At 47.2% G+C, this 25,504-nt stretch overlaps 1 protein-coding gene and 1 long non-coding RNA gene across 7 annotated transcripts; one reads left to right on the top strand and one right to left on the bottom strand.

Moving 5' to 3' along the window:
• On the top strand, nucleotides 1-25,265 carry PRPSAP1 (phosphoribosyl pyrophosphate synthetase associated protein 1). 6 transcript variants are annotated; one of them, XM_030287353.4, is made up of 11 exons: nucleotides 1-230; nucleotides 867-978; nucleotides 8,665-8,717; nucleotides 10,435-10,501; nucleotides 14,745-14,917; nucleotides 15,312-15,427; nucleotides 16,114-16,169; nucleotides 16,673-16,818; nucleotides 22,706-22,776; nucleotides 23,442-23,588; nucleotides 24,184-25,265. In XM_030287353.4, the coding sequence occupies exons 2-11, from the start codon at nucleotides 896-898 to the stop codon at nucleotides 24,340-24,342; spliced, it is 1,071 nt and encodes a 356-aa protein (XP_030143213.1). In that variant the 5' UTR covers nucleotides 1-230; nucleotides 867-895; the 3' UTR covers nucleotides 24,343-25,265. The 6 variants fall into 6 exon arrangements, with proteins under 6 accessions (XP_030143213.1, XP_030143215.1, XP_030143214.1 ...); XM_030287355.4 differs by lacking the exon at nucleotides 1-230 and adding an exon at nucleotides 282-391; XM_030287354.4 differs by lacking the exon at nucleotides 1-230 and adding an exon at nucleotides 424-727.
• Nucleotides 19,921-24,249, bottom strand: LOC115497642 (uncharacterized). The gene is made up of 2 exons (XR_003963210.4): nucleotides 24,111-24,249; nucleotides 19,921-23,718 (listed from the first exon to the last, which is right to left on the bottom strand). It is a non-coding gene; the product is annotated as an uncharacterized lncRNA (long non-coding RNA).
• Nucleotides 25,266-25,504: the final 239 nt, after the last annotated feature.

Consider the following 25,504-nt stretch of genomic DNA (forward strand, 5'->3'; position numbering starts at 1 on the left):
GAGCATTCCCTCAGGAAAAGGGCGCGGATCCTCCCGCCGCCCCCGCCACACAGCGCCGCCGCCGCCGCGCTTCCGTTTCCCCCGCCGCCATCTTCGGCACGGGCACTTCAGCCACCGCCTACACCCCGCGCCTCTCACCGCCGGGCAGAAGCGGAGGGCGGCTCGCACTCGGGCAGAGGGAAGTGTATTTATCCCCCGAGGAAGGACGTTTCTACCGCCGTGCTCCCGAGGTACCGGCGCGGTTCGGGCAGGCGGTTCGGGGACGCCGTGACGGGGGAGCGCGGCGGTGGTGCCCTCACCTAAGATGGCGGCGGGGGCGGGCTCCTCCCGCCGAGAAGATGGCGGCGGAGGGAGCGGCGCTCTGGCCGGGTGGCGCAGCGTGCTCGGCTGGGTGAGGGGAGCGGGATGGGACCGTCCCCTCCAAACACCTCCCCCTTCACAGGGACCTCCTATCCCGCCGCGGAGACCTCGGTCCAGCCCTGCTGCATCACAAAGAACCCCCCCCAGCCTTCCTTCTCCAGCCACGGGAGCCCCTCTCCGCCCTCACTTTGGGGTCATCCCTCCCCTGTTGCATGAGGGGCCACTGGGTGGGCGTGGGGTGCGGTTACCCGTTGCCTGTCTTCCCCTCTACTCCCTAAGGCAGCCGCTGCTCCATGTTATCTTAACAATCACAATTTCCACCCTCCCGTTCATACTTTGCCGCAGGAATGGACCAGCAACTCCATAGGTAGCGGAAGGGTCCCCACCCTCTTCTTCCCCCTCCTCCTCCCCACCCCTTAAGGGGCGGTGATCGCGGCGGAGAGGAAAGAAAAGGATGCCACGGAAGCTGTTGTTGCCTTATAAATCTGTTTTTTCTCACTTTCGAGCTCCACGGGGGTTGCATGACTCTTTGGCGATGAACGCGGCCAGAAGTGGCTACCGGGTCTTCTCGGCCAACTCCACCGCAGCCTCCACCGAGCTGGCGAAGAAGATCACGGAGTAAGTTGCCTTCTCTTTCAAGTTTCTTTCTCCCCCATCACTCCCTGGTGCAGGCAGGAGAAGCTTCTGGCATCCCCCCGCCTTCCCAAGGGGGGAAGTTGTCTCCTGCCAACACCTTTGTGGAGATTTTGCACTGGGAATCTTCACCTGAGCCAGCGATGGAAATGGAACCCCCGCTTTCTCCCTTCTTCGACGTCCATTTCACTGCTGGAAAGGCTGGGCTGCAGCAAAAGCTGTTGCTTTTGGGGAGGGAGGAGGAGAAACTTGACTGGACAAACCTCAGAAATGCGTTTTTAGCAGGTTTGGGAGATGCTCAAAACTTTCTCCGACTCCTGACCTTGTTTTGCCAACAGCTTCGGTACCTGGGGCAAGGGGAGTGTCCATGTGCACATTGGCACAGCACCTTGCACTGACCAGAGTGGATTTGGGAGAGCTGGCAGGCCTGTGCTGTTTGGTTCAGGGTAAAAGTCTCAGTTTAGGCAGAGTTTGACCTTGTCTTGCTCAGGATGGGTGCGCTGGGTCCTGCTGAGTGAAGGGGTGTCACAGCTGCCTCCAAAACCGGGCTCTTGGTGCACAGAGCTCGGAGTTTCCCCCAGCACTTGAACTTTGGGGTTGAATGAGTTTGGTTCAAATTGGGGCAGTCCCAGCCGATGGGACTATTCTGAGAAGGGCATCTATGTATTGGGCTGTCAACTTAGGATCTGGATTTTCTTTATGCTGTTTCTCAGCTGCAGTTCATGGGCAGCTGATCCCAAAATCGAGGGGTCTCAGTGCTTGTTTGCCTGCTGCAGCTAACAGCATCCCAGTTATCCTTTCTAGGCATCTGCTCTCCCATTCCCATCTCCAAGGCTGTGCTTAAATTGGAAGTGGGACTTAAGTACAGGTGTGCTGCCACCTTAAACTACGAAAACACTTTGCTGTTCGTCCTGCTTGCTTAATAAACAGTGTTCAATACTTAGCACAGATTATCTCCACAGAGCTGACTTGGCTGTTTGGCTGGGAGGTGTGTTGGATAATAGTGATGAACTTCCTTAAGTGTGAGGTTAAGAGGAAAATCCTTGTGTTTGGGAGTGGAAAGCTTTTTTTTTTTTTGGCTCATGTGGTCTTGCTATATTTGGTCGGTTCTGTTCCACTTTTCTTTCCCTGAACTCTGAAACTAATGTATCTCTCTATAAAAGTGAGTTTTGCTGCAGCAGATGGGACAGAGTTTTAGAGGGCATGTTCTGTTGCATCAACACAGCACAGCAGAATTCCCCTGGGGACGAGCTCCCAGTTCTCAGGACGGGAGGAGCAAACGGGCAATCCTTCTTCCTTGCTCTTTGTCTTAAAAATAACTCCCTTCTTTTTAAAGATGAAATGAGAAGAGACGTGAAGAGGCTTCCCCAGGCCACGGCGCTGGCTGGGATGATGTGCTGATGTTATCCCAGGGATGCTCTGAGGGGGAAAGACGCAGCATACGGATCCAGAATGACCTCCTGGCTCCCTCCTTCATCTATCACCAAGTAAATTTCTAATAGGAGCAATGTGGGGTTTTTCCCTTGGCTCTGGATGCTCTGGTGGTAGCACGAGCACAGCCCTGTGACAAACAGCTGCTGCTTAACTGAGGCTTAAGGACATTTATCTTTGTTGTGGGTGCAAAATCTGAAACTGTTTGCAGTACAGATTTGCCCACAGTAAAAAGTCTCCCAAAATTAAAGGTATTTTCAGCATCTAGTGGAGTAGTTTTACACTGCCTTCCCTTTGGAGCTCGAGGGCTGTTTCAGCTGATCTGTAACACATCCCTTGTTCTTTCAGGTTGCAAAAGATGCGTGGCTGCTGCCTTTCCCCCGTCTCACATCTCAGGCTGTTCTTTGCTGGGGAGGTCAGTTGCACCTTTAAATAGTGTTGGAGCAATCTTACAAGGGTGAGTCTGTCCTCTAATATTGTGCGTTCTTTTTAAAGTTTTTTTATGACCTTGAGTAAAAATAGTAAAAGAACTTTAAAACAACACGCAATATTAGGAGGGCCCCTTGAGACACCTGTCCATCTGGGCTCTGTTCTTTTCCTGTAGGTATGAGCTTAAGATCTCTACTTGGGTAGTTCTGACTTATCCTTTTTAAAATCTCAAGCCTGGAGAGGAGCAGTATGTGACACTGAGCAGCTTTCAGACACCTGATTTTTCTCCTCGCTTTGTTTACTGCTAAACTTCCAGAGCTACTTTCGTTTCAGGCTCTGAGCATCACGTTCTGGCACAGTTCTGATCTGCATCATTCCCCTTGAGCATTCTCTAGTTATGGGACAGTGATTAATGGTCAGTCTTACTTTCACTTTAGGTTTCCAGAGCTTTAGTTGATGGTAGTGACTGCCAGGGAGAGGAGATGGTGCTGGATTATGAGGACCTTGTGAAACTTGAAATAGTGAAGATGTTCCTTAGATTCACCACCGCTGAAACATAAACATATATATTTACTTTTCTCTTATAAATTGAGAGTGATGATTATTTTAAATTCTTTCCATGATGGAAAGAAAAGTCTTGCTGTAATTGGGACACTTGGGACCTGACTACAAACTGCATTTTCAGGGGAGAAAGATAATTTCTGTGACCTAATGGGTCCTAATTCTGGTTCCTAATGGGCCTGTGTGCTGCTGGGGGGAGGGAGAACTAGGAAGTCTTTTTGATCTTTAATCCAACAGATGCATTTAGATCTCTGTCTGACTGCAGTGCTTGGCTCAGCAGGTTCAAATACGAGATTCTACTCACTGCTTATGTGTTTGGCTTGGAGGAGGCTGGTGATTGAATCTTGCTAATGCCTCCCCAGTGCTCCTGCAGCTCCGTGATGTGGGATGTGATACTGTCTCACTGCCAACTGTGGATGGGAGTATTCCAGAGATTCACTCAGTTTGCAGCATGGAAAATGCTGGTGATCTGAAGATAAAGCATATTGCCATGAGCCTAAACAACATGGAAATAGGAAAACATGGGGGTTTGTGTTTTGACCTCTGGCTGCAGGGTGCTGGGTCACAATGCTAAACCCAGGATGGTGTTTTCTGTGACTGGGTGGGAGGTGAGCCCTGCTTTGGAGGGAGACAGTACATTCAGAGGACTTGCAGCAGCCTCCCTCAGCTGAAGGAGGATTTATGGTAGGAAATGTATTCTTTAAGTCATCTTGCCACACATGAGATGGTGGCAGAGGGTAGCTAGAGCATCTCTGTGCATTTTAGGCAGAGCACAGAATGTGGATGAGCAGGCTGGGCTCATGTGGAGCTTTCTGTGCTGGCCAGCACAGCTTTAGTGGAAGTTCCTTCACCAGGAGTGGGCTGGTAGGAGTAGAGGAAGATCTGCCTGGTATTTGCCAGTAGTTGGGCTGCATGGCTTTGGTGTGGCTGGAACAAGTGATTCCAGTGGCAGATGAGGAATAGGGACTTTTCTTCAGATATCCAGTCGTGCTGGGTGGATGGAGAATGGCAAAGGAGAGCTCAGATAGTTTGAAGGCTATCTAAACAGATTGTAATCAGGAAGCTGCCATTCCCTTTCCTTTCCTGGCTGTTCTTATACTGGGGAATTAGGAAGTGCACAGCAGAGCTGCCATTGTGTTGGCTGGACCATGACTGATCTTTATTTAAAGATTTACTACAGTTTGAAAAGCAATTCAGAGTCAGGCTGTGGCTTGATTTGGCCACAGTCAGGCACAGCACAGACCCTCTGTCCTCTGCTTCAGCTCCTTCTGAGTCTGCACCAGTTCCTGGAGTCTGGAGATGTGGGGAGAGCTGGGAGTTTGCAGAGCTGAGACCAGGGAAAGTGTTTATAATGAAGAGGATATTGCCAAAATAAAATACTGTAATTAAGAGCTTTGTGTGCAGATTTCTCTTCAAACTGATTGTGCTGTGAGCTGGCCAGAAGCTCCCTATGGAGATAACCTGACAAATGTCTTGGGTTCTGGTCACAGAGGGGGAGAAGGAAACTCTGCCTCGCTGGGGGCACTTCAGTAGCATTGAAACAGGCTCTGATGGCACAAAATACTGCGAGTACATCTGCCCCTTGAAACATGATTCAGCTGAATGTGGGGTGTCTTTGGCTGCCCTTTGTCTCAAGAGCCTGGTACAGTGGTTTTTGACAGTCTTCAGTGGAGCATTTTAAAGTACAGTCTGATGCAGCCTCACAGTGTTTCCTAAAATACTGCAGTGTGTCACTTCCTCATTAAACTATAGGTGACTCCTGAACTGTTTGCATTTAGATGTGAATTTGAGACAGGTTTTATAAACACTTTTGTATTCACAGCTTAATATCCTCTTGGCATGTTTTGAGAAAGTTAGATCATCCTTCCTGGGCAGTGTTTACAGAGAGATTCCAGATCAATAGGAATTTCTACTGGCCAGTTGCTCTGAGTAGGATTTTTAAAGCCATAAAGAGTTGGGTTTTTTTTCCTCTTAGATGCTGTCATGCCCCAGAGGAGTTGGTTTAGGGATGGAGCTAGTATGAGGATAGCTACTCACTTTGTTTGGAGATGTGATTTATCTGCAGGACCTAAAATGTTATTATTCCCAGAAGCAGCTTTATCTCTGCTGGGTATGTGGTCTGGGTTACCTGCAGTGGCCCCTTCTCTGTCCAGGTCAGGTCTGCCTGTGCCTGCAGATGAGTGATCAGCAACTGTGGCAGCCCAGGTTCATGTGATTATGCTGTGAGTCCTGGAGCTGGATGAAAACAGTTCTTGCTGTCAGTTCACTTCCTCTATCCCTTAAAGCAACAACCAGTTGGGAACTTCAGGATGAAGAGGATTTTGAGAGAAAAGAGTTGGGATGGAAGAGAAAACAAGGGAGAGGTAACAGGAAGGGGAAATTTATCTTTGAAGTCTGGCTGTTGCCAGGCTGTGTGGTTGATAAGGTTGTGCCCTGCCCTTGACTTCCATGCAAATATCCCTTTTGATAAAAGTCCTCTGGAATTTGGTGCTTCACAGCAGGAGTTGTACCAATAGTCCCCTTTTTATTGTTCTTGACTCAGTCAGGGTTTATCAGACTCCTTCCCCGGCTGATACCTTGTCTAACCAAAGCCTCAAGGAAAGGATTTGGTGCAAGGTGTGCCCCTGGGGTGCACAAACATCAGCTGCTCTGGGGGAGCTGCCTCTGCATCCTGCTGTGCCTGTGGCTCCTCTGGAGCGCTGCAGGCAGGGCTGATCTGGGACTGTCATGGGCAGTTTAATCTCATATCCACTGCTCTTGTTTACTTGCAGTCAACAATTGGAGCAGAGCTGGGATTTGTCTGACTAGAGCTGCTGATTGTGTTGGCATGGGTCTTGTGTCTTCTGCTCCCTGCACCCAGGTTTGACAACTGAGCTGTTTTAGTGCCCCAAGCCAAGCTGTTTTAGTGTCCCTCCTTCCATGGGGGAGCAAACTTGCTCTTCTGATTTCTTGTTTCAGCAGCACACAGACTGCGTTGCTGCTCTGTGGTGAGTAGGAGAGCACTGGGCTCTGGTTTCTGCTGGCTACATCATGGAGACATGAAATTGGAAGAGACCTTTAAGACAGAGCACAGCTGTTAACCCAGCTCTGCCAAAGCTACCCCTGAACCACATCTCCAAGGGCCGTATCTACATCTTTCAAATCCCTCCTGGGATGGTGGCTCCACCACTTCCCTGGGCATTGTGTTCCAAGGCTTGACTACTCTTTCATGGAAGAAGTGTTTCCTAATATCCAATCTAAATCTCCCCTAGTGCAACCTGAGAACATTTCCCCTTGAGCACCACAAATATGGTTTTATTTGCTACCACTTAGCACTGAAAGTGCCACCTTCCAAGGGATGTTCTGCCGAGATGAGTCTGGCTGGACTGGTTTTGAAGCTTTCCTTCTTGCCATGCGATTCAGGACTGACTAAGAGCACTTGCACAGTCTCTCCAATGGATTTCTTTCCCCCAGTACTGAGGTGGGTTTGTGCTGTGTGCAGTGAAGTCAGGGCACACGTGCCTCCAAGGGGAGTCTGCAAGACTTGCCTTGCAGTTGTGCAGGAGCAAGTGTGAGTCATTAAACATTTCCCAGCACAAACTGCTCTGGGGTGTGTGAGTGTGTTTCTGAGCTTGTTTGGACTCGGGTAAGTTAGCAGTGATTAGGACTAAGCCTGGTGGTTGCAAATCCTCATCAGGACAGCAGGATCCCACCTGTAAAACTCACCTCTGGTATCAGTCTATCCCTGAGGTGCCCAGGCTTGCTTATACTTGACCAGCTGCCAGCTCTTTTTGATGATACCAAAGGTGCTGAGTTGTATTGCAGCTGCAAGTTTTAACCCAGCTGAGCTGAGAGGAGCCCAGGCAGAGATCTGTGAGCCTTGTCTGGCCCAGGCTGCAGGGGGATGCTGCAGTTGGTACCTGAGCAGGGCTGGTGACAGTCTGGCACGTCCAGCTCTCGAGGTGGCAGTTTAGTCACCAGCCCAGCCATTGCAAAACGTGCTGCCAGACACTCGGTTTGTGCCAGAGACGTGCTTTGGAGCCAGCTAAGCAGACATACCCCATGGCATCCGAGTGTCTGCTATCTCAGCTGTCCCAGGCACACTCTCCAGGCCAGCTTCTAGCTGGGACCTCCAGCTTTGGCTCACAGCTGAGCCCAGCAGTTGCTGATGGGACAGAAGCATGCCAGGGTCAGGCAGTGTTGCTCTTTCACTCCTGAAAGCACAGATCTTTGTGACAATTGAATTGCAAGGCCAAGTTAGTGGGTAAAGAGATGGAGTGAGACCAACTGCTGAAGGCTCTAGACCAGGAAAAAACCCAGCAGAAGATATGGACTCTTGTATTTAGAGTTAGTCTTGATCTGCAGAATTTTGGCATATACCCAGGTAAATACAGTATAGGTGCAGGCAGGAAACTGCTGCCATAATCAGTGTGGTGAACAAAGGTATTTTTCAGGCATAAACTGTTTCCTAATTCGTTGTATGGCCATGGCCACAGAGCAGATCCTGGGAGAGGAGGGAATTGTCCCACTCCATCTCACTTGGCCAAAGCATCTCCATTGCTGCAGGGTCTCTGAGGCTCTGGGTTAAAGCACAAAAGCCTTTTAAGTGCTTACTAATGGATTGCTTGTCAGTACAGTTAAATATTGGAGTGTCACCTGAGGGAAAAGTCTGCATTTTGGAGCATTTTAAAATGCTCTTCAGAGTCTTTGTTTTTTAAGAAAGAAATTTAAAAAGAGAAGGAGGATGACTAATCTTTGTTGCAATGAGTGTTGTAGATTTAATATATGAGAAAAGGAAGGAGTAATTTGAATAAATAAAAAACTTGAAGTTAAAATTTCATGAATCATTTGAGTTATTTCAGAAGGAAGATTCAAGGAGAAAAAAGAAGAGAGGTGGGAGTCAAAAAAAGTGACTCAGGTGCCATTAATTGAGTCTTGAGTAAATCATTCAACTCTAGTTGCACATCAGACCTGCCCAAGGGGGCATTGCAGAGGCTGGCAAGGTGCCCTTTGCCATCAGGAGTCACAGCCTGTGGTCAGTCATACAGGCTTTGGATATGTGCAGAGTGGTGTGCCCCAGGGCCCTCTCAGGGATATCAGAAGGAAGGATAACCCCAGAGAAGGGGAGGATGTAGTTCTGCAGCCTGGCTGGCTCACTCAGCTCCCTTTTGGGCAGTGCTGTGTTTTGGTGGTGTGTAACGTGGTCCAGTCCTGCTTGGCAGCACAAACTGCTGGGTTCCTCCGTTTCTAACGTCCTTTTTCTCTTTCCAGGAGACTCGGTGCTGAGCTGGGAAAATCTGTGGTATACCAGGAAACCAATGGAGGTAAGAGAAATCTCTGCTCTTTGCAACTGTTTTGAGGTAAAGAGAAATCTCCGCTCTTTGCAACTGTTTTGAGGCAATCTTAGAAATGCTGGGTAACTCCATTGGCCAGACCTGTGTAAGAAGTGCAGTGATTCAGCTGTGATGTTACTGCTGCTCCTGGCAGTGCTAAACCTCCATGGCTGACTTTGGACAAAGCAATTAAACATGTTCCTTGTTTTCCCTGGTTATCTTGTTTGTTTGCCTGTCTGCAAACTCTCCTCTAGAGTCCTGCCTCAGGTTTTAGCTGCAGCCAAATCTTTTATACTCCTATGCCGAGCAAAACATCTCCAGATTTAAAAGTAATGCCCTGCTTTTTCAGTGTCTGCCTTGTGAGCTTTTAAATTATCCCTTTCTTTCAGCCCTTCCCTGAAAGGGTCTGCCCTTGCTTTTAAAAGTGCTAATTCATGGCTGTGCTGAGGAAAATGGGTCTTGGAGGTTGCTTTTGTTTTTAAGGAGGTTAACACTCTGCAAGCGTCCATTTTCAGATGCTGAGCTAAAACACAAGGATATTGGCCAGCAGAATTCTGTGGCCAAGAGTTTCAAGAGCTCTCTGTTACCTTGTTTGCAAGAGAGAGTAGAACCTACTACTACTAGTGCTAGCTGCTACAGGCTAGAGGCAGGGGAGGAGGATTTGTGCTAGTGCTGCTGCTGTTGCAGCCGGAATGGGCCTCACAATGGGAGAGCTGCTGTGGTTATGGTTGGGCTGGCTGGTGCATTCCTGCCCAGGAGAGCTCGCTGCCCTGTGGGGTTGGTTTTAAATCAGGTTGCTTGCTCCAAGGTCTGAAGTCATTTTTCATCGCTGCACAGCAAATCAGTCTGCTCTCAGCAGAGTCCTGTAGGGTTACTGCCAGGGCAAGGCAATTAGACTTGGAATTCCATAGCTGAGGAGCTGTTTCTCTCCTTGTCCTTGCCCCTGCCCTCTAGCTGATAACTGTGTGGGAAAGGCTAGGGCAGGCACCTTGGAAAACCTGGAGACATTGGTTTGGCTTTGCAGAGCTGCTTGAGGCTCAGCTGCTGCATTTGAGTCAGGGATGTAGGAGTGGTGCTCAGCAGAGACCAGACTTCCAGCCTGTGTCAGTGTTGAAATGTCTTGAGACCTTGACAGTGAAATTGGGAAGTTCTTACTCTGAACTCAGTGCTGCTGGTGTTGCCTTAAGCTCTCCAGCCAGCATGGAGCTGATCCCATGGTAAGTTGTGAAAGAGCTAAGTGCAAAAAGTGCTGAGTTACCCTCTTGGAAGTACTGAAGGTTATTCTGCCTTGGGTGGTTAATTGCTCACTAATGAATGTGCTGTTGACAGCTCTCAGCACGCCATGGAAGCATGAAAAGGATTTCTCAGTGAGAGTTAGGTAAATTGTCTTCTAAATTCTAAAATTCTAATTTCTAAAATTCTAATGTCTAAGTTCTAAAATTCTAAATTCTATGAAAAAATAAGCAGCCATTCAGCCTGCTTTTGCTTTGTAAATACAGCTAACTCACTGGTATGTCATGCCAGCCCTACCCGGGTCCAGCCTTTGGAAAATCCACTTGGCTCATCTGTGTTTGTATGTGCACAAAGGGCAGAGGAGAGAGTCCTCATCTGCCCTGACCAGGGGGCAAGGTTGCTGCTACGACATGGTGTGTTGTTGCTGTCAGCCTGATGTTTGGAAACAAAACTGACTCTTTTCCATCCTTTTCAGAAACAAGAGTTGAAATAAAAGAGTCCGTCCGTGGACAGGATATCTTCATCATACAGACAATCCCCAGGTGAGGTGCTTGTGGCTCAGTTTTGCACCTGGGATGTGTTTTTGAATACCTCGATCAGCAGTGGTTCAGTGGTTTGCTCCTGTAAACTAGCACAACAACCAGTGGAACTCATGCAGTGTTGTCATTGCTCTGACTTAGATTAAGGCCTCACACAGTGTTAAGCTGTTAACATTCCCAGGGGATTGATTGCAGCACTGAGATGCTTCCCATCAAATAGCTGGAGTGTGTCACTGGAGGCAAGAACAGGAGTGACTGATGCTTTCCACTGAGACATCCCTGCCCTGTGTGTTGGTGGCCTTTCAGGCTCAGCTGTTGGGTGATTTCTGACTGGTGTTTCCATCCCAGGCTGGGTGATTTCCTCTGCCTCCAGCCACCAAGCAACAGAGCCAGCATCAAACAGCAGCTGCTGCTTTCATTGCAGGCTGGATTACTCTTCCCCTTTTGCTGTAGTGATGTGAAACTGAGCTCAGGTGAAGCCCATAGCCTCCCTCCTGTACTTTTACACTTCATCATGATGGTGGGCCTTTTTGGGTTTTTATTTTGGGCTGTTCTAGGCTTGGAGTAAGAGAAGTGCTACAGGTAAGCAGGGAACTAGAAAACCATCTGTAACCCCAGGAACCTTGCTCCCTGCTGGCTCAGGACAGCACTAGGGTGATGAGAAGGGAGCCTGCAAATAAAGGATAACTGCAAACTGACCTCCTGTGAGTATGAGAGGTGCTGTTTTCAGAGATGAGGTATTGATATCAACAAAACAAGCATATTCCTGCTCTAATAGCTTTTTTCAAGCTCTGCTCAGATTTTGGAGATCACAAAAAGTAATTAATTAGCAGAGCTCAATTGCAGCTCAAAAGTAGCAGGGAGCAGAATTGCCTGGATACAGGAATTTTCCTTGCTTGCCAAGGAAGTAGAGCCCACTGGGAATTCAAGTTCATTTCCTCTGTGAAATGCTTGGGCTGTTGTAAAGAAATCAGTAGGACTACCAGACCAGCTTACTTGCTTCTGGAATTCCTCTTGCAGGCAGAAACATGTTCCTAGGGCTCATCTCTCTCCAGAGAGATGCCCCAAGAGTTTCCTCCCTCAGGGAGCAACTAAATCTCTTCAAGATGAAAATCCCCTGCTGTAGGATTATGTTTCGGGTGAATGGTGCCATTCTGTTGTCCCTTTGAAGGAGTTCTCTGAAATAACTTGTAACTGAGAGCTGTGTAAACATGAAACAGATCAAGTGTTCAGAGAGCTAACTCAGAGCATTAGGGACAGGAACAGTTTTGGGAGGGGAAAAACTCACCTTTGGTTTTAACCTGTTGATCCCCTTGTTTTTCCATTAACTGAATTCAGTGATTTGGGCCAAGAAATTGATCTTTTTTAGACAGAATGTTCAAGGCCCTCCAGGTGAGGAGCCAGTGTTTTGCAGCCAAGTCATCTTTCATTCCTAAGCTGCAGCTGTGCCTTGCTGCATTGCTGGAGAGGACAGGTTCAAGGACATCTCCATTTTGCAGTGGGTTTCAGGGAGCTTTTCAGGAGAGTCAAAACAACAACTATGTGGAATAATCTAAGAATAGGATTTCTACACTCAGTAGTGGTTTGAAAAGAAAATATTAGGACTTGTTAGTAGAGAGGGAAACAATCTTGTTATGCTGCAGTGTGAATTCACAGTCTGCATCTTAAATGCTCAGAGAGAACAGAAAGACCTGAATATTTGATACAGACTCTCTGTTGTAAAAGCTGTAACACAACAAAAAAAAAAGGTGACAAGGACAGTTACCATCCATTTGTGTGAGGGAAAATCAAATAGCTCTTGTTTAGGAATAGAAAAAATGAAGGAGTTGGTGATTTTGTGATACCCTAAAGGAAAAAGGAGCCTTTTAGTGCTGAGTGTTGGTGCTGATTGTTGCCAAGTCCGTGGAGAGTGTCACATTAGGTGTTTGCTCAGCCTCCAGAGCAGGGGTGCCCAGAGATGGCCCAGGCAGAAATAAGGAGCAGCAAGGGAGGCTCTGGTGTGGTAAGCAGGGTGTGGAGGATAGCTGAGCTGTCTCTGGGTGTCCTGGAATGAGCTGCCAGCCCCTGTGTGAGGTCTTGGCATAACTAACTGAGCATGGCCTCAGAGCTGGGGATGGGGAGGGCAGCAAGGAGCCTGGGATGCTCTCTTGGGGACCTGTTTTGGAGATGTTGGGGCTGGGCTTCCTCACCAATGTCATTTTCCCCAGCTGGTGCCCTTGGTTGGGGTCAGTGCCCCTTGCAGAGGAGCAGGTCAGTGATGGCTCAGCATGAAGCCATCTCAGCCCACCCACCCTGGGCCCTGCTGGAGGGACAGACATATCCACCTCTGCCTAGTGCCTGTGCCTGCTGGTCTGCAGGAGCTTCCCAGAGTCCAGCTTGGGATCCTGCTTGAATACAGGGAGAAGTACCCTCCTTGAATAACTTCTCCATCAGTATGGCTACTAGGGTGTCCTGCAGCAGCACCAGGACTGCTGGTGCCTTTTGAAGTCCCAGTCTTGTTCTCTACCTGCTTTGCATGTGAATATGTATGTATTTGCAAAGAGTAAGTTGAAAAATAATGATAAAAAATACTGTTTCTCAGATGAACTTTAAATGGGCTTCAGTTGGACCACTTTGTTTTTATATGACACTGATAGTAGCATCCTTTTCTTCTCTCACAGCCCCACTGGCACAGCTAAATCACCAAAGGGAAGAAACAGTTCTTTGTTGTCCTGTGTGGCAGGGGGCTGTGTTTTATGTAATTCTTGGCTGGGTGCTCCAGAGCCAACAAAGCTTTCTTGTGTGTAAATGGCATTGTGTGCACAGGCTGCCGGGGCCAGCAGGACAGCAGAGACCCAGAGCCTCACAAAAGAAGAGGCACAAGTGGAGGTTAATTTCCAAAGGAGGGGAGAGCAGAGGGGAAATAGAAATGGTCAGAGGTTTGTCATGGGTCGTGTCTCTGGGCATTTGGAAAAGCTGTCTCTAGTGGCTGTCTCAGGAGGAAAACAGGGCCTGAGCAATGTCTGGGTAATGTCCAGAAGGCTCTGCAGAGCTTCATGCTGCTCTGTTTACTCCTCTGCTGCTGTGTGGAAAGATTCACCTTGGGCAGGGCTGGAAACCCCCAGGCAAGGGGGTCTGTGCTGCAGGAGTGCCTGTCCTGCCATCTGAAGCACGTGCTCTTCACTTCCCAGAAGTTCTTGAGTCAGTCTGTGGTGATGCAGACAGTGTCTCTTGGTGTTGTTCTTAAGAACTAAAAGGGAACTGAGGGCTTAGCTTCTTTCCCCATCTCAAAATTAATTAAAATGCAGGTTAATACGCTCCAGTCATTGTGGGAGAGCAAATACTGTGGGGGATGTTTCAGTCTCATGACCAGTGACAGGACTGGAGGAAACAGCATGAAGCTGAGTCAGGGGAGGTTTAGATTGATATTGGGAAAAGGTTTTTCACCCAGAGAGATGTTGAGCACTGGAACAGGCTTCCCAGGGAAGTGGTCACAGCACCAAACCTGTCTGAGCTCCAGAAGCATTTGGGCAACACTCTCAGGAGCAGGGTGGGATTGTTGGGGTGTCCTGTGCAGGATTAGGAATTGTGCTCACAATCCTGATGGGGCTCTTCAAACTCAGTATATTCTATGATTCCTCTGCCTATGTTACTTTTTCGTTTGGTTGTTTTTTCTTTCAAGAAACAGTCCTGTAGCATTTCCTGTGCTGTTGTTCCTTCCATCTCTAGATAACCTGAGAGTGTGGAGATGCTGATGTTCACCAAAGTGCTATTTCTGGGGCTTGTACTGCTCCAATTACAGTAGTTCTTAAAGCAGGAGAAATAACACTGTTAAAGAGGAAAATACCCTAAGAAATTCACTGTGGATGAAGTTATGTTGGCTGCATGTATACTGCTTCTTTAAAACAGTATTTTATTTCAAATTATACTGTATCGAGTGACATTTGTTCCGAAGTGAATTCTATACAAAGCTTTTTTGTTGGATTGTGGAGGGAAATCATCATACACCTTATGTTAGAATATAAAATCAAATTCCAGTCCACAGCTCTTGAGTGCTGGTGTGTCCTGTACATGTAAGAGTTGATTGTAATTTGTTGTGGCGTGGTAGAAGGAGCTGTGTGCTGCAATCTGTCTCTGGCATACATTAGCCTCAGATGTAGCATGATTTCCTTGGAATTTTGGTGAGGGGTGGTCTGGGTATAAATGGAAAAGGAGTTGTACTGGAAAAACACCTGCTAATATTTGGAATTGTGTTCAAATCTCCTAGAGATGTGAATACTGCTGTCATGGAGCTGCTGATCATGGCCTATGCACTGAAGACTTCCTGTGCCAGGAACATCATTGGAGTCATCCCCTACTTCCCCTACAGCAAACAGAGCAAAATGAGGAAGAGGGGCTCCATAGTCTGCAAGCTGCTGGCTTCAATGCTTGCCAAGGCAGGTGAGTATCCCAGGGAGCAGCAGCCCTGCAGGCTTGGTGCTGCTGGGTGTCCCACAGGTCATCTGTCCTTCCATGCTCCTGTTTGATGTGGGGATGTGTTGCTGAGATCTTGAGCCACATTGGGGGAATTAATTTTCTTCAGCTTTCTTTGTAACTTGCACCTGGGGAAGTGACCTAGAAATGTTATAGTGGAATACAGTGTCAGCCCAGTGCTGTGGTATCACATGCCTGTTTCTCATTATGTCTGTGGAACCTTCTGTGTTAATCTGTTTACGATGATTTTATGACATGGCATAATAGTCTGAGTAATAGCTAAAACCGTCTGGAAAATGGAGGTGTTGAAGGAAATCCACATGGAATATTTTCAATGAATTGTCTTTTTTTTCCCCCTTAGGTTTAACACATATTATCACTATGGACCTTCACCAAAAGGAAATCCAAGGCTTCTTCAGCTTTCCAGTAGACAACCTGAGAGCATCCCCTTTCTTGCTTCAGTATATACAGGAAGAAGTGAGGTTACTCTAGTTCTGTGTATATCAACTTGTCTGAACTCATTTTAATGTGATGGCAGCATTGGGCCTCTCCTTAAGCAGAGGTGGTGGTGTCAGTCTAGGTGAATCCTTCTGTTAATGAATTCTTTCTTAAGGGGTACCTACTGCATGTTTCATGGAAAGATGTGACATTTCTCTGATTGGATAGGAACTGAACTGCAGCACAAGCAGGAGAGGAGCTTGCTCTCTGTGGATTGAGAGATGCTACTTGAGCTCCTGCCTCTAATCACCTCTGAAATCCCGTTAAACTGCTCCCCTTCTCCCTTTGTGCTGGATTTCTGACTGCTCTGAATTATTGATAGACTTTGTCTTGGGCTGAGTGTAGGAGTGCTGAGCACAGCAGGGCTGGGAGCAGGGCATGGAGGTTTTACTCTCCATGTGCAAAAGATGATGATTTATTCCCACACGGTGAGAGCAAGGCTTCCCCATATGGGGAGGCTTAAACTTAGAGAACATTCCCACCTTTGCAGAATACACAAATACTGGTGTTGGAAGCAAGTGCAGTTGCCTCTCTAGTTTCTTGTCACAGAATGAAAATTTGGTTCTGGGGAGGAGGATGGGTGAAATTATTCAGCCATGTATCAAACCAGTTATTCCCTAGCAAGAATGTCTTTTTTTAATTAATTAACTTTTTATCACATCCAGATTCCAGATTACAGAAACGCAGTTATTGTAGCCAAATCTCCTGGTGCTGCTAAAAGGTAAATGGATGCTTTGCTATCTGGTTAAAAGTTACTTGGAAAATACCTGAGCTGGTGGAAGATAGACCAGGGAAAGTATGGGAGGGTGACAGATGGATTGACAATCTGGTCATAATTCTTTTGTGGCTGGAAATGGGATGGATGTGGTGCAGATAGAGCTGAACTTTGTATTCCCACCCCTATGGGCATAAACTGACAGTCTCACTGAAATGGTTCTCCTGGGGTCAGACTTGCTGCTGGAGTTTCAGCAGTGCCTGACCATCTCAGAAAGCATTTCCAGTGTGGAGGAGCACAGGAAAGCCTGTGGTGGAGCCAAGGGGTAGAGTGGGCTTTGGGATATTGATGAGGAATGAAGAGTCACTTCCAGTGAGGTTTCTTGCAGAGAAACAGCCACAGAGGTGCAGTCTTTGCTTGCTGTTGGTGTGGGAGAGCCTTGCTGCAGTGGGCTGTGGAGCTGCATCAGTGATCCCAGCAGCTCCTGAGAGGCTGTTTTTGTCTTGCAGGGCTCAGTCTTACGCTGAGAGGCTGCGCCTGGGGCTGGCAGTGATCCATGGAGAGGCTCAGTGCACGGAGCAGGACATGGATGACGGGCGTCACTCCCCTCCCATGCTCAAAAATGCAACTGTGCATCCTGGCCTGGAGCTGCCATGTAAGATCAAGTTTCTCTGCTTGAGGGGGAAAAAAAGAGAAAAGTTTGGGAAATTTCTTCAGGTTAATCTGTGTGGTTGTAACCAAACTAAAGATAGTTAGACCAGTGGAATTTTTGGGTTGATATCCGTGAGTTGTGTGACAAGTCACAGGGAAAAGTTTGTATTTAACTCCTTCTGGCCATGCAGAGCATCAGTATTGTCTCCTTGGCTGTGCCTGCTCCATAGTGTTAGACTGACACTCTGATAAAGGTGATGCTTTTACAGTGTTCAGCAACAGAATTCCTTGAGCTGATGGAACAAGGGAGATATAAAAGTGCAAGTAATGGGATAACAACCACTGAGACAGGCTGTTGGCTCCATTAGTGTAGGGGAGAGCTGGTCTTTGTCTCCCTTCTCTGCAGCCATAGTTACTGCTGGAAATTTTCTTCACCTCAGCACCCAGATGATCATATTCCAATGTCTGCTTTGACAAGGTTTTGAGGTTTATGTGGCTGGGGTGAATAGGTTCTCCAAGAGCATTGTTGACCTGCTTCTGGGGCTCTTGCCATTGATTTGGGAGCAGAGAGGACAAGAAAAGGAGGAAACTTGTATTCTGGGAATTGCCATCCTCAGGATTGCTTGTATTCCTGCAGCAATCAAAGAAAAACAGTGCAATCAAAATCCAGCTCCTTTTTGGGAGGATTTTAGCTTTCTAGGCAGGTGGTGGCAGGACAGAAATTGGGAGCAGGAAGGTGGCTGAGAAGTGCCCATGGGAAAGGCTGTGTGCTGCTGTGTGTGGCAACACCAGCAGTGGTTTGGGCTACTGATAATCATCTAATCTTTGGAAATTTAGGAAGAACATCCAACCAGTTTGTGGGCAGCTTGTGGAGGGGAGGCAAGTAAGACTGCAGGCATTTTACATCACCCCAGTTGTGTCTCACTGCAGTACAACCAGTTAAACAGTGCTTTTGTTGCTGGTGAAACTTCTCTTGGGCTTTGGGGGGCAGGTGGGGTTTGGCGATGAAGTTTGGGTCGTTATTGTTCTTCTGACAAGGGTTTTTTCCCATGTCTGTCCAAGGAAGCAGGAATTTGCATGGTTATTCTTCACTTTCTCCTCCCCCTCCTATTCTGGAGGATGCTGTCCCCCAGAATATCAGTAGCTGACATTTGTCTGCTACAGAGGAATTGATGTGATTGTGTTTTTATTTCCAGCCATGTCACTTCAAAGAAGCTCAATTGTGGAAGGTTGTGCTGCTGGAGAACCCTATAAATGGTTGTTCATACAGAAATATGCCCTTATCCAGTTTAGTTATGAATCCAATGGAAAATTGTTTTCAGTCCTCAGCTATCCAAACACTGACTAATTTGATGTGTATCACCACTTTCTTATTTTATCTCCTGCTGCACAAACTCAGCACTTGACCAAGGACCTTCCATCCCTGCATGCCTAAGGCACAGTGTAAAACAGTTGAGCTGTGGCTTGGCAGCTCCCTGCCATGGGGTGGATTGTGGGGCAGATTTGTCCAAAACTCTCAGTAGAAGCTGCCTTTCTCTGCAGTTTTCTAACCTGAGATATACCTGATTTTGAGTGAGCTGGGTTCTGGAGGTGCAGAATTGAGGTTATCCCTATCTAAAAGCAGTCTGTACATTCTGGTTGTGTCACAGTCTCTTGCCAGACAGAGGTGAAAGTGCAGCTGAGATGGCAACACTGAGTGTCTGTGCTGTGCCTCATTTCTTGTCCAATTCAGTCATTTGAAAAGCATCTTCCAACCTCAAATGTCACTTAATTCCACACCCTCATTCAGCTCTCCCTTCCTGGTGGTGAAAGCTCTGAGGGCAGAGTGTAGCAGGGTTCAGCTGTGTGGTTGATTGTGAAAGGTCAGACATGTGCTGCTGCTCAGAACTGGATATTCCTTACACCAAAACTGTCCCCAAACCCTCCAATTGCCAAAACAGAAGCGATCTGTGAGTCTGCCTGGCTCAGCAAGCAAACCTGGGCCTGGCAGGTAGGAAGCTGGGGCTGTTCCTGAGGAGTGGCTGAGACTTCTTATGGAGCATCCCACTCTGGGCTACAACCAGATCAGTGTGGAGCATCCCAGACTTGGCAACTGAAGCTCCAGACAGCTGTGTTAGAGCCAGGAGAGAGTGAAACCTGTGTTGGGGAGCAGCCCCAGAGCCGTGGCTTGTGCTCTGTGCCATTCTCCGTGGGCTTCCTGGTGAATTGGCTGGGCTCCTGTGTCCTGGCATGCACCTCCTCCCCCTGTTGTAGCAGGGATCATGTGCCTCTAATTAATGAGTGCTAGGCAGTGTAATGGTTTATTTATTGTCCTGTGAGTGTGGCCTGATGTGATATTCTGATTCGCAGGGAGCCACAACAGAAAAATGCCAGAGGTGCTTCTAATTGCAGTTAAAATGCTGCGCTGGAGTGGCAGCAAGAGCCCACAGCACTGCAGCCCCTGAAATCAGAGCCTTGGAGACAGGAATCACTCCAAGGTTATTCCCTTTGATTGTGTGCTTTTGTGTCTCAGAGCTTGCAGCTGGCTTGGGGCTGTGCCTTAACAAATGCATGGGGACTCTTTGCCTGTTTCCTGGAGAAAAAGAGTGAAGCACCATCTGTTAAATCATTTCAGTGGCTTTGGAATTCAGTACTTTGTACAGAGAGCTAATGGTCTGCTTGAATCCCAGAGCCCAGCAAACTGCCACAAAGGGAGTTTGGGGGAGAAACTGGAGTGACCGTGGGTCTGTTCCTACTTCCCTACCCCCATCTTGCCTGTGTTTAGGCTGGGCACAGGGGTGTTTTCTGTCCTTCCAAGGTTATCTCTACACTAAACAATTCATTCTTGAGCAGCCTTTTGCTCCCAGGCTCTGTGATAAATGCAGCATTATATTTCTTGGTGATTGTCACTTTAATTTGCACTGTCAGCTCCAAACAGGATTTATTTTAGTATTTCTTAACTCATTTTTGACCACTTAATTAAAGCAACATGTTTACACACCTGGAAATGTTCTTTCTTAGTGCCAGTGATCCTGCCTTTAACATGTGGTACTTTGGTGTATATTATGCACATCTGAATGAAAGAGTTCTTTGGTATTCTTGTTTTATAAAAAAATGGTGGTTGGTCTAGTTTTTTCTCTTTTATTTTTTTGTTCTCAGAAGCTACAGATACCACAAGCATCTTTTCTTTCTCTCCAGAAAAAGTCAGCAACTCTTTAAACCAAACTTGTACATGATCCAAGGGGTTACACCATGCAAAGTACCACCATGGCTTATTTCTGTTACCCTCTTCTGTCTACAAACACAGAGGGTTTGTGTCTGGGAGGAAAATATTCTTTTATTATTTGAATCATTTTTCAAGGCACCTCCTCATAGCAGTTCTGACTTGCACATCTTGATATGTTCAAAGATTTTGAAGAAGAAGCTGCCCGCACTAACCCTTGTGTAGACTCTCATCACCTTGGAGCAGTTGAGATTTGATGTGGTTGTGGGTAGATCTTTGGCTTGCAATTTTTTTTTTCTTTTTTTTGCAGAGAAAATTGAACAAGGAAAAGGGAGAACATCTCTTTAAGATCCGGGTAGGTCGACACGTTGCCTACCATTCTTTAAAAATAAACCAAAATCGAAATACAGCTTTTAAAAAACAGAGAGAGATGCAAAGCACTGCTAATGTTGCTGGTTGCCATGTTAGCCTTTAAGCACAGCAAGCAATGTGTCTGCTTCCTTCATGGAGTAGAAGGATGCTGACTTGCTGAAACTCCATATCTCTGTGAGTAAAATAGTGCTGAATTTCAACTCCCCAGGCCTGTTCACCATTTGTGTAGAAAAGTTTCCCCTGACCTGGCTGTTGTAAACAGAGATGGCACTCATCAGTGGATACACACAGAGGCTGGGATGGCAGCCAGGTGGAATCCTTTTGATACTTCACAGCTCCCACCAGGAGCTTTATTACTGTCCAGACTTGATAGTGAACTCATAACTAATCTGAGCAGGTCAGTAGTGCCTGTAACTGAAATTTATGATCTGCTTATTTCTCGTGGTGCTTAATCTTCATTTATTACAAATAATCTTCCTTCTCATAAGAATATTTTTCCTTCAGGATTTAGATGTGACTTTGCTTTTGATAGGAGACTCAGAAATAACCATGCAAGGGAGGCTGAGGAATCTGTGCCATGAAGAGCTGTTGATTAACTCTTCAGTCCAAGGTAGCTGTGACTTTTAACTGCAAAAACCTGGCAATGAGTGATGGGACTTTGGGCAAAACAGAATTACTGGATACCTTTTATACAGTTTTGGTAGGTTTATGGAAAACCAGCCTGGAGTAGATCATGGATGTGAAGAACAGCTCTACACAAGAATCTTGGAAATTGTGGTGCTTACAATTGCTTTCATCATATCCCTCAGTGTGAGTCATTCACCCAGCTGTGCTTGCACTCTTAAGCATTCCCAGGCACTGCTGAGATATGGGAATAGTACTGGATCATCCTGCTGTGCAGGATGGGGAGTTTGATGCAAGACTTTTTTGGTGAGGAGAGCAGAGATCAATATTTAGACAGGCTTTTTGGTGGGCAATTGCTTGTGTTCTGCTGCTCAGGTATTACAGTGAAGTGGATTATCCTAAAAGAGAAAAATCCTGCTTTGTCTGAGCTCTTTGAGGCACTTGAGAAGCCTCTGTGGCCAGAATCCTGGCAAGACCTGAGCTTACAAAAGGAGGGGCACCAAGATCCTTGGTTAGGACACTTTGCACTCACTGTGAAGAGTATAAAATAGGGGTGTGGGGTGTGGAGGTGGGCCAGGTAAGTTTTACAAAATCTGGAGGTGCCTCTTGGCTTCAGTGGTTAGATCAGCCCAAATTGTCACCTGTTGACACATGTTTGCCCACCACAGTGTCCTTTCCGTGCTGGAGGTTTTTGTACCAGCACCCCATGGCAAGTGAGAGCTTTGGCAGATGGACAGCAAGTCCCTGGCCTGTACTGGAGGTTGGTTGCTGTTTGCTGTAAGTGTCAGGGCTGTGTTACATCTGGACACTCTCAGTGCATCTTAGTTCAGATTTCTGGTATTTTTATGATGCTGCTGGAATTTTGGCAGGATATGGTTTTGCATGAGCCCTGTCAGTGCAAAAGTAGTGTCAGGAGGGGTGGAACCTTATTTCCCAGTACATTTCTTCACTGTATGCCAGGTAGCACAGCTTGTCAGTGTATCCTTTGATCCAGTTGCTGGTTGCACTGAGCTTGTTAAACCGAGTTTCAACTGGATTTTGTCCTACTCTTTCCATTAATCCACTTAAAAAATAATCAGCAAATTTGCTTCTGCAAACTTCCTTAAGCTTTCTTTGCCTGAGCAGGTGGTATTAAGGTTCTTACACCCTCTCAAAGATCCCTCTGTGTTTGGTGATGTGCGAAAGCAAATGAGCTGCAGTGCAAGTCTCTGGTCCTACAGATGATTTACTGAGTCCAAGAGGTGAAAAGTTGCACCTTGTAAAGCATCTGCCCTTTGAGAGGTGCTGCTTGGAAAAGCCCATTTGCTGTTCCCAGTCGTGGAATGGACCCTTTTTCAAGTCCTGTGCTGGAGCACAGAGAGGGTCACTGATATTGCCCATAAACCAGGTGCTGCTTTGTAACTCCTTGCACAGGGGTCTGTTAGAGAGTTGGAATTGCTTTCTGTTTCTGAGGTCAGTACAAAATCCCCACAGAAACAGAATTTCCTCTTTATGCAGCAGTGCTGTTCATTTGAGGAGAAAAACGATGATTAAATGAAAGTTTCTCACTTAGGTGGGTGTCAGGATCATGTAAAGCACACCTGTGTCTGCATCAGTGCAAGATGTTTAATGGTTCAGCCTCTTGTCTGGTGGAACTGTTGGGGTTTGACTCAAACCTGAGTCACCTGGATTCTTTTTTTCCCTTCTTCTTTAGTGATGATGGCCAAGGAGAAACCGCCCATAACTGTGGTTGGAGACGTTGGAGGAAGGATTGCCATCATTGTGGTATGAGTGTGAGGGGAACAGGTGGGGGGTGGCTTCCTCACAGCATCTTTGCTTCAGCTGCTCTCTCCCTGAGGGTCAGAGGGATGGCTGGTATAGGAGTGGGAATGTGGTTTTTAGACACACTTTTCTCCAGCAGTGCTGGTGACTTTGGTTATTTCAACTTTCTGTTGAAAACCATTCGCACTTCGGTTCTTTAAGCCCTAAAATGTTCTTGCTGCCTTGATTCTAAGTGTCAGATGTCTGCAAGTAATTAATAACTCCAGGACACACAGAAAGCTCCTGAAGTGTTAAAAAACCCCAAACAAAAAGCTTGCCAAGCCTCTCTTACTTGCTATGCCATACTGCAGTGTAAGTAATCAACATGCAGCTCCTGCCCCATGGAAAAATAGGCCTTGCTGATGATAAACTGCAAGTGCATGTGCAGAGACTGATTTGTTTCCAAGGCACAGCATTTGTTCTCCACACTAGCAAAAGGGTCATTAAACCGGGGAAATAGCATTCACAGATTAGTCATGCACGTGGCTGTCCTCATCAGCAGCTGAAGTAGACAGGGATTCTATTTTTCATCTGTGTGCATGGCCAAAGCTGCAGTAGCCTGCAGATCCACTCCTGCCCTGCAGGCTCTGTAAACTTCTGGCTTTGATGTTATTTCTGTTTCTGCTCAGGATGACATCATTGATGATGTGGAAAGCTTTGTAGCTGCTGCAGAGATCCTGAAAGAGCGTGGAGCCTACAAGATTTTTGTGATGGCTACTCATGGGCTCCTGTCAGCAGATGCCCCTCGTCTTATAGAGGAATCCTCCATTGATGAGGTGAGTCTGCTCTCCACACTGCAGAGTGGGGGCTGGCACCAAAACTCGCAAATTGATGTCCTTCCCAAGGCACCTAGCTCTGTCTGGAATTACTCATTTAATCAGGTGCTTTCAGTTAGTTGGTTCTTCACTGGAACAAAAAAAAAAAAAAAAAAAAAAAAAAGTGATTGTGATTAATACTTGCTCACATCAGATCTGCTTCCCTAGTGTATTTTCTCCCTAAAAAAAATATTAGTTGTCCCTGCCTGGAGACTTCCCTCCCTGCAGCTGGGGCTGTGTGGTGCCATCTGACTGTGCAGCCCCTCTCCCCCAGCTGATCAGGGGCTGCTGGTAGATGAAGAGGATAGGATTTCAAACCTTAGTAATAGATCCTCTGATCTGAGTTGACCTGTAGCCTGCTGGAGAGTGCTAGTTATGCTGGTCCCCTCAACAGACTGTCACAGAGGGGAGATCGTTTATTTTAATCTTTTTTCCTAATATGCAGTGAGTTCTCCCCCTGAACTGTGAAACAGCAGTACACACCCCTGCTGGAGTCAGTCCAGGGTGGATGAACATTCCAGCAGCACAACTTCCTTTCCTTTTTGGCCCTCCCTAGGTGGTAGTGACCAACACTGTTCCTCACGAGGTGCAGAAGCTGCAGTGCCCCAAGATAAAGACTGTGGATATCAGTTTGATCCTGTCGGAAGCCATCCGGCGAATCCACAACGGCGAGTCCATGGCCTATCTCTTCCGCAACATCACTGTCGATGACTAAACCCGAGCCTGCCCCTCTCCTGGGTTCCACAAGAGAAGGAAATCTGCATGGAAAGGCAATACCATAAAACATAGGCATAACACAGCTGTTTATTTTTGTAGGAGTGTTGACGTTTTCAGGGTCTTGAGCCATGAGATCTAATAGAAAAAAATCAACCTGACCAGCACTTTACAATAGAAGGGGCCACTGGCAGTGAGGGGAATTACACCTCGATTGAGAGAGATGGAAAAATGAGGTGGTGTTGAATTTTTAAGTTCCTTTAATGATTTTTTTTTTTTTTAGTGTGTTTTCTCTTGCCCTGTAGGGGCAGAAAGAAAAGCTAAACAGAAGTAGCTGTCAGCTTGTGAGAAGGGAACAGGGACTGCTCATTGCTGTGTGGGCAGCAAGAGCAGCCTTTGGGGTTGTTTCTGCCTGTGTCTCACCCCAGAGCATGGAAGGGAATGTTCAGGCTGTGCTGCTGGCAGAGCTGAGCCAACAGCAGCTCCGTGCCAGCTCAGTGGCCTCTCCTCTCCTGCACAGCAGAGCAGGGACTTTCATCCAAACTAAGTTAGCGGAACATCCCGAAAGGACAGCTTAGGGCAGCCCATTGCCTGGGCTGCTCCCATCCCTGGGTCAGGGAGCTGGGAACAGGCTCATGTGTGTGGCCCAGCAGAGCAGGGAATGCCTGTTAATGTGTTGGCCTTTTCATTTTGTGAGCTTTGGATCATTATTGCTCTTCAGTGATGAATCACATGAGGGTCTTGGTCCTCTCTGGAACACTTGTCTGCACTGCAAAACCAGGCGTGATTTTTGGAGTTGCGTGGGGCTGAGTTTGTGGCAGAGTCTTGTGGGGAAGGGAAGGTGGAACAATATCTGCTTCTAATGCAGCTGTGCTCTCCAAAACACTAACACTGAACCTGCAATAAAAAGTATAAAATTTTTCAGCTTTGGTGCTTCCTGTGAATCCTGTGCCCTCTGAGGAGCTGCTGTGTCTGTTCAGTGGGGCTGTTGCTGTAACAAGGCTCACTTGGCAGCTTGTAGCCTTCTTCCATGGGGAGGTAGGACTGGCTGATCACTCCTTTCTTGAGTGATACTAAATTTTGGGTGGAGGGGACACTTGAGGAAGCAGCACAAGATGCATGTGGAGGGCTTTGTTTCCAGTATGATACAAGGATAAACTCCC

The sequence above is a fragment of the Taeniopygia guttata genome, chromosome 18 (assembly GCF_048771995.1).
Source record: "Taeniopygia guttata chromosome 18, bTaeGut7.mat, whole genome shotgun sequence".
In the NCBI taxonomy this organism is placed as follows: Eukaryota; Metazoa; Chordata; class Aves; order Passeriformes; family Estrildidae; genus Taeniopygia; species Taeniopygia guttata.